General features: G+C 44.0%; 1 protein-coding gene across 1 annotated transcript; it reads right to left on the bottom strand.

Moving 5' to 3' along the window:
• Positions 1-368: 368 nt before the first annotated feature.
• Positions 369-15,590, bottom strand: VCPKMT (valosin containing protein lysine methyltransferase). The gene is made up of 6 exons (XM_060752801.2): positions 15,280-15,590; positions 12,250-12,360; positions 8,625-8,697; positions 5,863-5,982; positions 5,309-5,413; positions 369-764 (listed from the first exon to the last, which is right to left on the bottom strand). The coding sequence occupies exons 1-6, from the start codon at positions 15,534-15,536 to the stop codon at positions 750-752; spliced, it is 681 nt and encodes a 226-aa protein (XP_060608784.2). The 5' UTR covers positions 15,537-15,590; the 3' UTR covers positions 369-749.

The following is a 15,590-nucleotide window of genomic DNA, read 5'->3' as shown; positions in this document are numbered from 1 at the left end:
AGTACTTCATCAGTGTCGCAGATGGACGATGAAAGTGACAGCTCCCCTGGCGGCCAGAAAAGTTAAATAGCCTCTGACTGTCTGTCTGTATCTGTTGTGTGTCTTTGGCATTGAATGTTTGCCATATATGTGCACATTGTAATCTGCCCTGAGTCCCCTGCGGGGTGAGAAGGGCGGAATATAAATACTGTAAACAAATAAATAAATATTATTATTATTGTTATTATTATTAATTATCCTCCTCTGGACACATTCCAGCTTGTCAACATCTCCCTTCAGTTGCGATGCCCAGAACTGGACATCGTGTGATTCCAAGTAAAATCTGTCCAAAGCGGAATAGATAACATTACAGACAGAACGCAGTGAAGTGATATGACCACAGTCCTCTTTATAATACCTTTGTCAAATAAGTAAGTAGTATCAAAAGAGATCATTATTTTAAAAAGGGTGGTTGGGTGATTAGTAAACAGTAAGCACTCATTTGAAGCTGTGTGCTAGGTATCAGTGCTCCTTTGATTCCCAAGTCTTCTGCGCTTCTACCACCAGCAACCATGCCAAGAAACAACCCAAGAGAGCCCTGAGCGGGGGATTTCAGCTCTTTCAAGAAAACCAACTGCGAGTGTCGTCTCAGCGGGAGGCTGAACGCTGATCCACTTTTGCCGCAGAAACGTCCTGCAGAGAGCCCGCGAGGCACTCTCCGTCGCGCCTCCCCTCGTCTGCCAGGCCACCAGAAAACAACATCAAAGGTGTCAGGATGAACAGTTCTGGAAAATGTTTAAAAATTAATACCTTTGCTGAAGCAAACATGTGTACGCTTGCTTTTTTATTATTTCGATTTCATAACAAGGTTTTCTAACAAACTGTAAGAGAATTCCCTCCGGCCTTGTTTTTTCTGTCTAAACCAGTCATGGGAAAAACTTTAGCCTTCTGAGTATTTATTATTATTATTATTATTATTATTATTATTATTATTATTATTATTATTATTACTGTACTTGTATACCGCTGTTTCTCAGCCTAAATTGGCGACTCAACGTGGTTTACAACAAAATACAACAATCAACAGTACTCAGTTTAAAAACCATAAAAAACAACATACACAATACACAATATTGGCCCATCAATAACAATCCAATGGATCTCTTAACTAAAATCGCAATCCAATTTCATCGTCCATATTACCAATCCTTTAGTCATCAAATTCATTGCACCGAATTAACCGAATGCCTGTTCGAACATCCAGGTCTTCAATCTTTTTCGAAACACCATCAACGAGAGGGCTGATCTTACCTCCATGGGAAGGGCGTTCCAGAGCCGAGGGGCCACCACAGAAAAGGCCCTGTCTCTCGTCCCCGCCAGCCGCACCTGTGAAGCAGGCGGGATAGAGAGCAGGGCCTCCCCAGAAGATCTTAGGGTCCTGGTGGGCTGATAGGCCGAAATACGTTCGGATAGGTAGGTTGGGCCAGAACCGTTTAGGGCTTTAAAGGCCAACGCCAGCACTTTGAATTGAGCCCGGTAGCAAATCGGCAGCCAGTGGAGCTGGTGCAGCAGAGAAGTTGTGTGCTCCCTGCGCTCCGCTCCTGTTAGCATCATGGCTGCCGCCCGTTGGACTAATTGGAGCTTCCGGGCCGTCTTCAAAGGCAACCCCACGTAGAGAGCGTTGCAGTAGTCAAGACGGGATGTAACCAGAGCGTGGACTACCGTGGCCAAGTCAGACTTCCTAACAGCCTCAGGGCTTTTCTGGATTACTGTAATGCACTCTACCTGGGGCTGCCCTTGAAAACGGCCCGTAAATTTCAACTGGTACAACGGGCGGCGGCCAGGTTGTTAACTGGTGCTTCTTACAGAGAGCAGTCAACCCTTCTGTTTAAGGAGCTCCATTGGCTGCCATTCATTATCTGGTCCCAATTCAAGGTGCAGGTTCTTACCTACAAAACCCTGAATGGTTTGGGTCCCGCCTACCTGCGTGACTGCATTTCTGTGTACGAACCCACACGATCTCTTCAATCATCTGGAGAGGCCCTACTCACGCTCCCACCTGCATCACAAGCGCAATTGGTGGGGACGAGAGAAAGGACCTTTTCGGTGGTGGCCCCTCGACTCTGGAACTCATTTCCCAGGGACATCAGACATGCCCCAACTCTGGCAGTCTTTAGGAGGAGCCTGAAAACATGGTTGTTCCAGTTTTCCTTCCCTGAATAAGGAAAACCCTCAGCAATATGCCCTCAAAATGCACTTTACCACTGATTTAGGATTGACTGCATTTCCTCATCTCTCTTTGAAAACCCTATCCCAGTTATATCCTACCTTGTTCATGACCAACATTATTTTTTAAATATTAAATTATTACATTTGGCCCAGCCATAGGTTTTTAAATGCTTGTTGTCATTGTTATTGTCTATTGTTTATTTTTGTTTATGAGATTTATTTTAACTGTTTGTATTGATTGTTTTTTATTTCTTTTACTGTTGATGTACTTTGGGCTCGGCCTCATGTAAGCCGCACCGAGTCCCTTGGGGAAATGGTAGCGGGGTATAAATAAAGTATTATTATTATTATTATTATTATTATTATTATTATTTCTCAGTTGCTTAGGCTACCCCCTCAAGCCTCCTCTATTGAATGTTTTGTCTGTTTATAATGCGTAGTTTATTTCCTGAAGTGTATGTTTTCTTTGGTTTGCAGTTTCCTTAGCTCTACGTACTTGAGGCAGTGGGAGGGGCTGCAGACCATGTGACTATTTAGAATACAGTCACAGAGAACACTTCTGTAACTGCTACCTAATACTACAACAACAACAACAACAACAACAACAACAACAACAACAAAACTATCTAGTTCAGGGGTCCACAAACTTTGTAAACAGAGGGCCAGATCATAGTCTCTCAAACTGTTGGAGGACTGGATTGAATGAATTCCTATGCACACTGCACATATCTTATTTGTAGTGCAAAAAAAACCTCACTTAAAAACAATACAGTAATTAAAATGAAGAACAATTTTAACAAATATAAACTTATTAGAATTTCAATAGGAAGTGTGGGCCTGCTTTTGGCTGATGAGATAAGATTATTATTGTTGTTATATGCTTTCAAGTCGTTTCAGACTTAAGTTGACCCTAAGCGAGGGCCGGGTAAATGACCTTGGAGGGCCGTATCCAGCCCCTGGGCCTTAGTTTGAGGACCCCTGATCTAGTTAATCAATAGGTTATGATCCTAACAGGTTGTAATTCCCAATGGGTTATGATCTTAAGAGGTCCTAATCCCAATATAATACCATAAATTTCTTGATTACTTTTGAAAATGCTATGTTTATATTATAATGTCCTCACGTTGTTTTTACAATTGTTTTATATTTATTAGTAACCGCCTTGAGTTCCTATATCTGGATGTTTTGGACTTCAACTCCCACGATTCGAAACAGCTGCAGGCCTTTTCCTTCTCATCCGCTTAAGCTACCCCCTCAAGCCTCCTCTACTGAATGTTTTGTCTGTTTATAATGCGTCGTTTATTTCCTGAAGTGTATGTCTTCTTTGGTTTGCAGTTTCCTTAGCTCTATGTACTTGAGGCAGTGGGAGGGGCTGCAGACCATGTGGCTATTTAGAATAGTCACAGAGAACACTTTTCTGAGATTGTGTTTATTGTAATGTTATTTTTTTATTGTATTAATATGTTTTTTTCTCTTTCTTACGTAATTTTCATGCTGTTGCTTGTTGCTTATGTTTTGGTTTTATTTTTGCTGTAATATGTTGTCCGGGCTTGGCCCCATGTAAGCCGCTCTGAGTCTCCTTTGGGGAGATGGTGGCGGGATATAAATAACGATTATTATTATTATTATTATTATTATTATTCTGTAACTGCTACCCAATACAACAACAACAACAACAACAACAACAAATCTACCTAGTTAATCAATAGGTTATGATCCTAACAGGTCATAATTCCCAATGGGTTATGATCCTAACAGTTCCTAATTCCAATATAATAGCATAAAACGGTTGATTATTTTTGAAAATGTTGTTTAACATCTATATGTGACCACTTGCTCAGCTGGTTCGAGGTTTTGGGCTGCAGTGTTACCAGTACGCCGATGATACTCAGTTTGTGGTGAAGATGGAAGGCTGACCGGACTCTGAACCCGATTATTTCCATCAGTGCCTCGAGGCCGTGACTGGATGGCTGCGTGCCAGCAGGTTGAGGGTGAATCCAGCAAAGATGGAGATCCTGTGGCTGGATCGACTGGGCAGTGGGGACATCCAGCTGCCTACCCTGGAGGCGCTACGCCCGTCACCATTGGTCAAGAGTCTGGGAGTCCTTTTGGACCCTCTGCTGAGGATGGAGGCCCAGGTCTCCGCCGTGAGCAGAACCGCCTTTTTTCACCTGCGGCAGGCTAGACGGCTGGCCCCCTCCCTGTCCAGGGACGACCTAGCTACGGTGATCCAGGCCACGGTCATCTCAAGACTGGACTACTGTAACGCCTTCTATATTGGCCTTCCTCTGTCGGTGATCCGGAAGCTCCAGTTGGTACAAAATGCAGCTGCTCAGCTTCTTGCGGGAATTCCGATGAGATGCCACATCACACCAATCTTACTACAGCTGCATTGGTTACCCATTGAGCACCAGATCACTTTCAAAGGGATGGTACTCACCTTTAAGGCCTTGCATGGTCTGGGGCCAATGTATCTGAGGGATCGCCTCACCCCCTACCAACCCCAGAGATCCCTCCGTTCTGAGGACCAAGATCTATTGGAAGTCCCCAGTGTCAAGACCTTGCGTCTAACAGCAACCAGACGCAGGGCCTTCACAGCAGTGGCACCATCGCTCTGGAATACTCTGCCACCTGAAGTCCGTGACGTGCGGGACTTATCAGCTTTCTGCAGGGCATGTAAGAGATACCTGTTTCGACAGGCCTTTGATTTTTGATATTGCTGTTTTTAAATGGTTTTGAATTGTTTTTAAATTGTGTTAGATTTTAGCCTGTTCTTGTAAGCCGCTCCGAGCCCCAGGGGAGTGGCGGCATATAAGTTCGAATAATAATTAAATAAAATGCTACATTTATATTAGAATGTCCTCACATTGTTTTTACAATTGTTTTATATTTATTAGTAGCCGCCTTGAGTTCCTATATCAGCAGAATGGGGAGATAAAAATAAAGTCAACAAACAAAATAAGTGGCTGAGGGGGGAAAGGAAGGGGCTTGAGGCTGTTAGGAATGGTGGGAGTTGGAGTCCAACACACCCAGAGGGCCCAAGTATGCCCATGCCTGGTTGAAGCTCTTCTTCTCCAGAACAATCACAGCTACCACCTACCGTTACTTTCCTTCGGATGGTAAAGATGTGGATGTCCTCACTGCGGTACTCCTCGTCGTGCTCTTCCAGGGGAACTTTTTCCAACTCAAAGTCCTTCTGAAGGAGCTGCGATTTAAAATTGCATCAGAATCAAATGCTGTTTTTTTGGCCTCATTCTGGCATGTGCCTGACTGCAGCAGGGAGGTGATGCTTGCACTCAGGATGATTTGAATTTGACCTGGATTTGATTGTTTTTTCAAAGTGGGAAGGGATTCCGGGGGTGGACAAGTTGAGTGTTTTTTGTTGCATACAAGGCTGTCTCCAGTAAATGAAAATGTATCAAAATTGTCCCCAGATTTTAAAAAATGGGATAGAAATTGTAATCTTTGAGAGGGTTTGAGAGGTGAAATCTTAGGGAGAGTTTGAGAGGTGAAAGAAGTACCCACGTATCCTCTCTTTGAAAGAGAAGACTGGTTTTTGAGTCCTGGAACACAACTTCTGGGGCCTGGATCCTTTCTCTCCAAGAAGGAGGGCTTCCCTATGACATTTTTGTAAAACCTGGCCAAAGAGCTCACCTCAAAATACCTTTTCTCCACCTCTGGGTTTTTCCCCATTGTCCTTTCTTCGTAGCAGCAAAGGATGCAGGTATCAGGGCCAGAGAGGTCCTTCAAGGTCTTGAGCAAAGGCTCCAGGGACTGCGCAGAAAAGAGGACATTAGGTTCCTGACAAAAATATTAAAAATTAACTAGTTTTGGTTACAAAAATGTGAGTCAAGCACTGAAAGGGTTAAATGGATGCAGTGACCCAGAGAAGCTGCAATTCAATATGAGCAGGTGTGCCTGCTGCTTAGTAACGCCTCAGCCTGAGAGAGCGCTCAGTGTGAGAGAAGCATCTCTGTGTGAGAGATCACTTCAGTGGGAGAATAGACCTCATTGTAAGTTGGCCTATGAGGTAGGCCTCATTATGAGAAGGCTGCTGTGTGGGAAACTCCAGTGTGAAGGTTGTATTTTATTTGTGTTATGGAAACAATGGCTTCAAACTACAAGAGAAGATATTCCACCTGAACATGAGGAAGAACTTCCTGACTGTGAGAGCCGTTCAGCGGTGGAACTCTCTGCCCCGGAGTGTGGTGGAGGCTCCTTCTTTGGAAGCTTTTAAACAGAGGCTGGATGGCCATCTGTCAGGGGTGATTTGAATGCAATATTCCTGCTTCTTGGCAGAATGGGGTTGGATTGGATGGCCCAGGAGGTCTCTTCCAACTCTAGGATTCTATGATTCAAGAATCAGTTTTATAAGCAAGCCAGTGCCTTAAATCAAGAAATAGTTCCCTAAGATCTACAGAGATACTTGCAGGAACACCTCAGCAAGCAAGAGTCCAAAAGTGGCAGGCTAAAACCCAGCACTTCAATCTGAATGAGAGACTCCCCCCTGGGCACACAGAAGACTGGGCAACTTGCAAGGAAGGCACTGAAGAGGCTGCGTTCTGGCACCACGAGGTGCAGAGCCCACCTTAAGAAATGGGGTTTCAAAGTGGAGTCCACAACATGCGAGTGTGGAGAAGAGCAAACCACTCCTACTACAATTTATTTAATTTATTTAAAGCATTTATATTCCGCCCTTCTCACCCTGAAGGGGACTCAGGGCAGAGCGCAACATATAAACGGTAAACATTCAATGCCGAAACATACTAGACCATACACATACAAAAGCATTAAAATAACTTATCCTGATGTTAAAATCCACTGGTCTCAACAACCATATTGAATTTGGTTGGCATACTAAGGATTCCCATCACTGCCTCATTGCACAGTCCCAAAGGCTCGGTCCCACAGCCACGTTTTTATCATCCTTCTAAAGGACAAGAGGGAGGGGGCTGACCCGATCTCATTAGGAAGGGAGTTCCATAGCTGAGGGGCAATTACTGAGAAGGCCCTGTCTCTCGTCCCCACCAAATGCGCCTGTGATGGTGGTGGGACAGAGAGCAGGGCCTCCCCAGAAGATCTTAATCTCCGTGGTGGTTCATAAGGGTAGATGCGTTCGGACACGTAAATAGGCCAAAGCCAGCACTTTGAATTGTGCCCGGTAGCAAACTGGCAGCCAGTGGAGTTGGCGTAACATGGGAGTTGTATGCTCCCTATATGCCACCCCAGTTATTAACCTGGCTGTCTCTCGCTGGACTATTTGAAGCTTCCGAGCAGTCTTCAAAGGCAACCCCATGAAGAGGGCGTTGCAGTAATCTAACCTAGATGTGATGAAAGCATGGACCACCGTGGCAGCCTGAGCCCTGCCATATGCACAATGGAGGATCTTCTCACAGCCACAATAATAATAATAATAATAATAATAATATCAACAATCTTTATTTATACCCCGCTACCATCTCCCCAAGGGGACTCGGGGCAGCTTACATGAGGCCAAGCCCAACAGAGAAGGCTGAGAGGGGATATGATAGCCATGTATAAATATGTGAGAGGAAGCCACAGGGAGGAGGGAGCAAGCTTGTTTTCTGCTTCTCTGGGGACTAGGACGCAATGGAGCCATGGCTTCAAACTACAAGAGAGGAGATTCCATCTGAACATGAGGAACAACTTCCTGACTATGAGAGCCGTTCAGCAGTGGAACTCTCTGCCCCGGAGTGTGGTGGAGGCTCCTTCTTTAGAAGCTTTTAAACAGAGGCTGGATGGCCATCTGTCAGGGGTGATTTGAATGCAATATTCCTGCTTCTTGGCAGAATGGGGTTGGACTGGATGGCCCAGGAGGTCTCTTCCAACTCTTTGAGTCTATGATAATACAGCAATACAAACAAACCACATCAGAGATACTTCAAGTGGCCAGCTACTGGTCAAAGGACATTTAGCAGAATTCCAAGTTTTAACTTTGTTTGTGTTTTTAAATACATTAAACTGTACTCTAAATTCGCTTCTGACACAATAAATAAAAAGTTTGGGGGGATGCCCCAAATTCAATTCAGATCAGCTGCCAGGTAGATTATTCCTCGTCTCCACCTTAAACGTCATCTAAACCTCACAGAAACTGGAAATGTTGTTCTCAGATGAATTATTCAAAACTTACTGGCAAGTGGGATAAAAAAACAAACAAACGGGTATTTGGATGCCTGACTAGAAAGGAAAACAAGCAGGGGAGAGGGCTGCAAATGCTATAAATCAGGATAGAAATCACATTCTTCTCCAGGTATGCTAGATGCCAACTACATTGGGCTGGGTTCTGCCAGGGCTGCTGTGCATTTGGGATGCTGTCTGATTCCCACCCTGGCCAGAAAGCATCTTTTCAACCCACAAGACACCAAAATAGAAGGGGAGAGAAATAAATAACTCACCTCTTCATAGTAGATACAGTCTGCCATCAGTATGTAATCAGGCGGAGGAAGAAAATCTGTTACATCTTCACCCCTAGTTAGGAAACAGACATGGATTCATCTCTTGCAAGCACAGTTATTGATCCAGTACAGAGGCCTCCAGTGACTTCAACAGACTGTGGCTCATCATGCCCCGTATTACCCAATGTTGGTGACATGAACACAGCCACACTGAAGCATATATATTCTTATATGCACCAGAATTGTGGCGCAGCTGACTGGGAGTCATCTGTATTAAGATCACTACTGACCAAAAAGTCATGAGTTTGAAGCCAGCCCGGGTCGGAGTGAGCTTCCAACCAATTTGTGTAGCTTGCTGTCGACCTTTGCAGTTGCATCTGTCAAGATGGCCAATGCAAGCGACAGCTCCCCTGGCGGCCAGAAAAAGTTAAATAGCCTCTGTGTATGTCTATATACATTGTATGTCTAATTGGCATTGAATGTTTGCCATATTTGTGTACATTGTAATCCGCCCTGAGTCCCCTGCAGGGTGAGAAGGGCGGAATATAAATGCTGTAAATAAATAAGTAGGAAGTTTAGGTACTGCTTATGTGGGGAGGCTAATTTACGACGCCATAAAAATCTCCAACAAGCATGCAAAGAATGAGGAAGTACTTCATCAGTGTCACAAATGGACGGTGAAGCAACAGCTCCCCTGGTGGCCAGAAAAGTTAAATAGCATCTGACTGTCTGTCTATATCTGTTGTGTGTCTAAGCCAGCCCAGGTGGGAGTGAGTGTCCGACCAATTTGTGTAGCTTGTTGTCGACCTTTGCAGCCCGAAAGACAGTTGCATCTGTCAAATAGGATATTTAGGTATCGCTCATATGGGGAGGCTAATTTACGACGCCATAAAAATCTCCAGCAAGCATGCAAAGAATGAGGAAGCACTTCACCAGTGTCACAAATGGACGGCGAAGCGACAGCTCCCCTGGTGGCCAGAATACCCTCATGAAAAAGCTGGAATGTTAAAAAGCCTCTGTGTGTCTGTCTATATAAGTTGTGTGTCTATGGTATTGAATGTTTGCCATGTATTTGTACATTGTAATGTGCCCTGAGTCTCCTGCGGGGTGAGAAGGGTGGAATATAAATGTTTTGTCTGTTTATAATGTGTTGTAATGTGTATGTCTTCTTTGGTTTGCAGTTTCCTTAGCTCTATGTACTTGAGGCAGTGGGAGGGGCTCAAACCATGTGACTGTTTCGAATACACAGAGAATACTTCCGTAACTGCTACCCAACAGGTTATTATCCTAACAGGTCATAAACCATATCCCAATATAACAGCATAAATTGCTTGATTACTTTTGAAAATGCTACATTTATATTAGAATACTAGCCGTCCCCTGCCACGTGTTGCTGTGGCCCACATGGGGGTTCTGTGTGGGAGGTTTGGCCCAATTCTAGTGTTGGTGGAGTTCAGAATGCTCTGTGATTGTAGATTAACTATAAATCCCAGCAACTACAACTCCCAAATGTCAAGATTCTATTTCCCCCAAACTCCACCAGTGTTCACATTTGGGCATATTGAGTATTCGTGTAGAGTTTGGTCCAGATCCATCATTGTTTGAGTCCACAGTGCTCTCTGGATGTAGGTGAACTACAACTCCAAAACCAAAGGACACTGCCCACCAAACCCTTCCAGTATTTTCTGTTGGTCATGGGAGAACTGTGTGCCAAGTTTGGTTCAATTGCATCGTTGGTGGGGTTCAGAATGCTCTTTAATTATAGGTGAACTATAAATCCCAACAACTGCAACTCCCAAATGACAAAATCAATTTTTTGAGTGAAGGACATACATTGGGTTGTTAGTGTCTTGTGTCCAAATTTGGTGTCAATTCATTCAGTGGTTCTTGAGTTCTGTTAATCCAGTGGTTCTCAACCTTTCTAATGCCGCGACCCCTTAATACAGTTCCTCATGTTGTGGTGACCCTCAACCATAACCCTAACATTATGAATTGCCATGTAAATAATGATCTGCAGGATATATTTTCATTCACGGGAACAAATTTGGCACAAATATCTGGTATGCCCAAATTTGAATACTGGTGGGGTTGGCGGGGGATTTATTTTGTCATTTGGGAGTTGTAGTTGCTGGGATTTATAGTTCACCTATAATTATAGAGGATTCTGAACCCCACCAACAATGGAATTGAACCATTGGCACAGAAAATTCCCATGATCAACAGAAAATACTGGAAGGGCTTGGTGGGCATTGACCTTGAGTTTGGGAGTTGTAGTTCGCCTACATCCAGAGAGCACTATGGGCTCAAACAATGATGGATCTGGACCAAACGTGGCACGGATACTCAATATGCCCAAATGTGAACACTGATGGGGTTTGGGGAAAATAGACTTTGACATTTGGGAGTTGTAGATACTGGAATTTATAGTTCACCTACAATCAAGGAGCCTTCTGAATCCCACCAATGATAGAATTGGGCCAAACTTCCCACACAGAACCCCCATGACCAACAGAAAATACTGTGTTTTCTGATGGTCTTTGGCGACCCCTCTGACACCCCTTCGTGACCCCCAGGTTGAGAAACACTGTGTTAATCCCACAAACGAACATTACATTTGTATTTATATAGAAGATGTAGTTTGTTATTGTGTGTTTATTATGTTGTATTATTTTGGGCTTGGCCTCATGTAAGCCGCTCCGAGTCCCCTTTGGGGAGATGGTGGCGGGTTATAAATAAAGTGTATCATCATCATCATCATCATCATTATTATTTGGTTTGCAGTTTCCTTAGCTCTATGAACTAGAGGCAGTGGGAGGGGCTGCAGACCATGTGACTGTTTAGAATACAATCACTGAGAACACTTCCGTAACTGCTCTCCAATAGGTTATGGTCCTAACAGGTCGCAATTCCCAATGGGTCATGATCCTAACAGGTCCTAATCCCAATATAATAGCATAAATTGCTTGATTACTTTTGTAAATGCTACATTTATATTAGAATGTTTTCACATTGTTTTCAGCATTGTTTTCCATTTATTAGTAGTCGCTTAGAGTTCCTACATCGGCAGAATGGAGAGATAAAAATAAAGTAAACAAACAAAATCACTGAATACCACTACACCACACTGGAATCGCCAGGTGCAAATTAAAAGTGTTTGCTCTCTGAAGAGCTCATGAGGCCCATTTGGGATGTCCTCACTTCAATTAAACCTGGCCGTTGTCAACCAAAACTGTTTTCTTTTACAAAAAAGAAAATAAAAAATGATCCTGTAATACAGGAATGGTCAAACTTGGGCCCTCCAGGTGTTTTGGACCAGCTCCCACAATTCCTAACAGCCTCAGGCCTCTTCCTTTTCCCCCTCAGCCGCTTAAGCGGCTGAGGGGGAAAAGGAAGAGGCCTGAGGCTGTTAGGAATTGTGGGAGCTGAAGTCCAAAACACCTGGAGGGCCCAAGTTTGACCATGCCTGCTGTAACATTTTTGAGACTAACAATGAGTAAAAGGTTAGTAGCACAAATGTTTGCAATCTCAGTCTACTTGGCCACGTTTATTGCGTGAAGCCCTTATGGATAGACATTTCCAATCCCTTGGGGGAAGATATATTGCAAAATGAGAAGTCCATACGAACCATTTCAGTACCTTGGCCTGAATAGAACCTGTGAAAAGATGCTGATTATTCTCAATGTTCATCTTTAGCAAGTCCTGAACTTCTTCAAGATCTGTGACGGTAACATTTGCCCTGCAAAAGAAGTGACAATCAGAGGATCAATTTTCTAATTTAAATTTGGAGACCCTTTATTATTATTATTATTATTTATACCCTGCTTTATCTCTTGGGAAGGAGACTCAAAGCGGCTTAAGATGAAGGCATCAGCATACAATTTAAAATATACAAATATGCAAACATTAAAACAGGATTAAATATAAATATTTTAAAAATTCTCAGTTTAAAAAACCATTAAAATATCTCTCCTTGCTTCTGCCTTACCCTCGAAATGTGATATAGCGTCCCTACTTCGTGGATTTTCACTTCGCGGGTGGTCCTGGAACATAACACCCGCAATAAGTGAGGGAACACTGTAGATCAATAGGTATCACTTCTGTGTGAAGGTAACGGTGATCCATGCAGTCATGTTGGCCACATGAACTTGGAGGTGTCTACGAACAACCCCCAGAGTCAGACACAACTGCCCTTAATGTCAGGGGAAAACCTTTACGTTATAATACTTTGGAATGGGACCCCCAGCATATTATTGTTGATGTCATGTATCTATACTTTTGAACAATTTCCCCAGCACATTATTATTATGTATCTATACTTTTGGATGTGACACTCAGCATATTGTTATTATTATAGTTATTGTTATGTATGTATACTTTTGATCAGTTCCCCCACCACATTATTATTATGTATCTATACTTTTGGATGTGACACTCCGCATATTGTTACTATCACTGTTGTTGTTATGTATCTATACTTTTGAACAGTTCCCCCAGCACATTATTATGTAGCTAATATACTTTGGATGTGACACTCAGCATATAGTTATTATCACTGTTGTTGTTATGTATCTATACTTTTGATCAGTTCCCCTAGCACATTATTATAATGTAGCTACACTTTTGCATGGGACCTGCAGTATATTATTTATTATTGTTGTTGGTATTATTTTTCCATATTTTGGATAATAACCACAAAAGCCATATTTCATTATTATTTTATGAATGTATATTTCATACATACGATATACATAACCATCTGCATTAAATCACTACTGACCAAGAGACCATGAGTTCAAAGCCAGCCTGGATCACTCCTGACAATTAATAGTCTCGCTTGCTGTTGACTTATGCAGCCCAAAAAACATTTGCATCTGTCAAGTAGAAAATTTAGGTATTGTTTTATGCGGAGAGGCTAATTTAAATAATTTAAAACACCATAAAATGTTTCAGCAGCATGCGTAAGATTGAGAAAGTACTCCATCAAGGATTCCATGTCACAAGTGGACGGTGAAGCAGCAGCTCCCCCTGTGGCCAGAATCGAGCATACCCTCATGAAGCTGGAAAAGCTGGAATGTTAAATTACCACTGTGTATGTCTATATATGTTGTATGTCTATGGCATTGAATGTTCGCCATGTGTATGTTCATTGTAATCCACCCTGAGTCCCCTGCAGGGTGAGAAGAGTGGAATATAAACACTGTAAATTTATTTATTTATTGTGTCAGGGCAGCCAGTCAGTTATATTACATTTCTAACAGAACAAAGCAAGCAAACAAACAAACAAACAAAGAAGATAAAAAATGTGTGAGTTTGGTAGTTGATTAAATGTCCTTTGACCAGTATCTGGCCACTAGGAGTGCTCCTGGTGTTGCTGCAAAAAGGTCCTCCATTGTGCATGTGGCAGGGCTCAGGGTGCATTGCAGCAGGTGGTCAGTGGTTTGCTCTTCTCCGCACTCGCATGTCGTGGATTCCACTTTGTGGCCCCATTTTCTGAAGGTTGGCTCTGCATCTCGTGGTGCCAGACCAGTCTGTTCAGCGCCTTCCAAGTCGCCCAGTCCGCTGTGTGCCCAGGGGGAAGTCTCTCAATCGGTATCAGCCATTGGTTGAGGTTCTGGGTTTGAGCCTGCCACTTTTGGACTCTTGCTTGCTGAGGTGTTCTAGCGAGTGTCTCTGTAGATCTTAGAAAACTATGCCTGGATTTAAGTCGACGTTTTGGCTGATACCCAAACAAGGGATGAGCTGGAGATGTCTCTGCCTTGGTCCTTTCACTATTGGCTGCTACTTCCCAGCGGATGTCAGGTGGTGCAATACCGGCTAAGCAGTGTCATTTCTCCAGTGGTGTAGGGCACAGGCACCCCGTGATAATGCGTCATGTCTCATTAAGAGCCACATCCACTGTTTTAGCGTGGTGAGATGTGTTCCACACTGGGCATGCATACTCAGCAGCAGAGTAGCACAGCGGAAAGACCACATGCGCAGTATGGAAGCGCCGTCTTTGCCAAACCAGGCCTCCAAGTCAGCAGTGCCCACAACACTGAAAACAGTATCGAGGTTATAACAGTAGAGCTTAATACTGTAAATAACATAAAATAAATAAAATGGGCTTCCCTTTATCACGGCACAGACAGTTTCCCCATCTGCATGGCCAATTGGGTGTCTGCACTGTTGAATGGGTGCAGTCTGATAGCCCTTTAATTGTCATGGCTCAATGCTATTAAATAATGGGAGCTGTTTGTTGCACTTTCCTTGTGCTCCTTCAGAATGTATTGGACTCCTTGAATCTGTACCACAGCTATGTTTTTTTCTCAGCCATATTGTTTTGATGTTGTTTACAACTGCGATTGTTTTATATGTTATCTGATCCTTTTAATTGGTTGTGTTTTATGTGTAGTTTTTGGGCTTGTCCCTTGTAAGCCGCCCCCGAGTCCCTTTGAGGAGATGGCTGGCGTGGTATAAAAATAAAGCTATTATTATTATTATTATTGCTTCACAAGCCCTTCAAGGGGTTGAGGCCTCAACAAACAACAGATCCCAGGATTGAGTTATGGCAGTTCGAGTATTATTCTGTGGTCCAAAGTAGGCCTCCATCCGCCGCGGCCCTCGATTAGTCCCTCCGCCCGCCCTCGACGCTCCCGAGCCCGGCTGCGCGCCCTACCCGAGGCAGGCGGCCATGAGGCCTACGAGGCCCGTGCCGGCGCCCAGCTCGAGTGCGGCCTTGCGGCGGAGGTCGAGTGAGGCCTGGGCGGGGCTCTTCTTGGCCAGGAAGCGGGCCAGGACCAGGGCGGCGTCCCACACCACGCAGCCCGTCCCCCCGGCCGAGCGCTGCGCCACGCGGAGGACCAGGCCCGACTCCGGGGGCCCCCAGAGCAGCGCCCGCTCGAAGAACCCGGCGCTTTCGGGAGCAGAAGACATAATGAGGCCTACTTCCGGTGAGGGGGAGAGGAAAAGGCCAGGCAGAAGGCCTCT

This window comes from Anolis sagrei, chromosome 1 (genome assembly GCF_037176765.1).
Source record: "Anolis sagrei isolate rAnoSag1 chromosome 1, rAnoSag1.mat, whole genome shotgun sequence".
Taxonomy (NCBI): domain Eukaryota; kingdom Metazoa; phylum Chordata; class Lepidosauria; order Squamata; family Dactyloidae; genus Anolis; species Anolis sagrei.
Note: the sequence above shows the minus strand (reverse complement) of the source record. Positions and strands in the feature narration are given on the sequence as shown.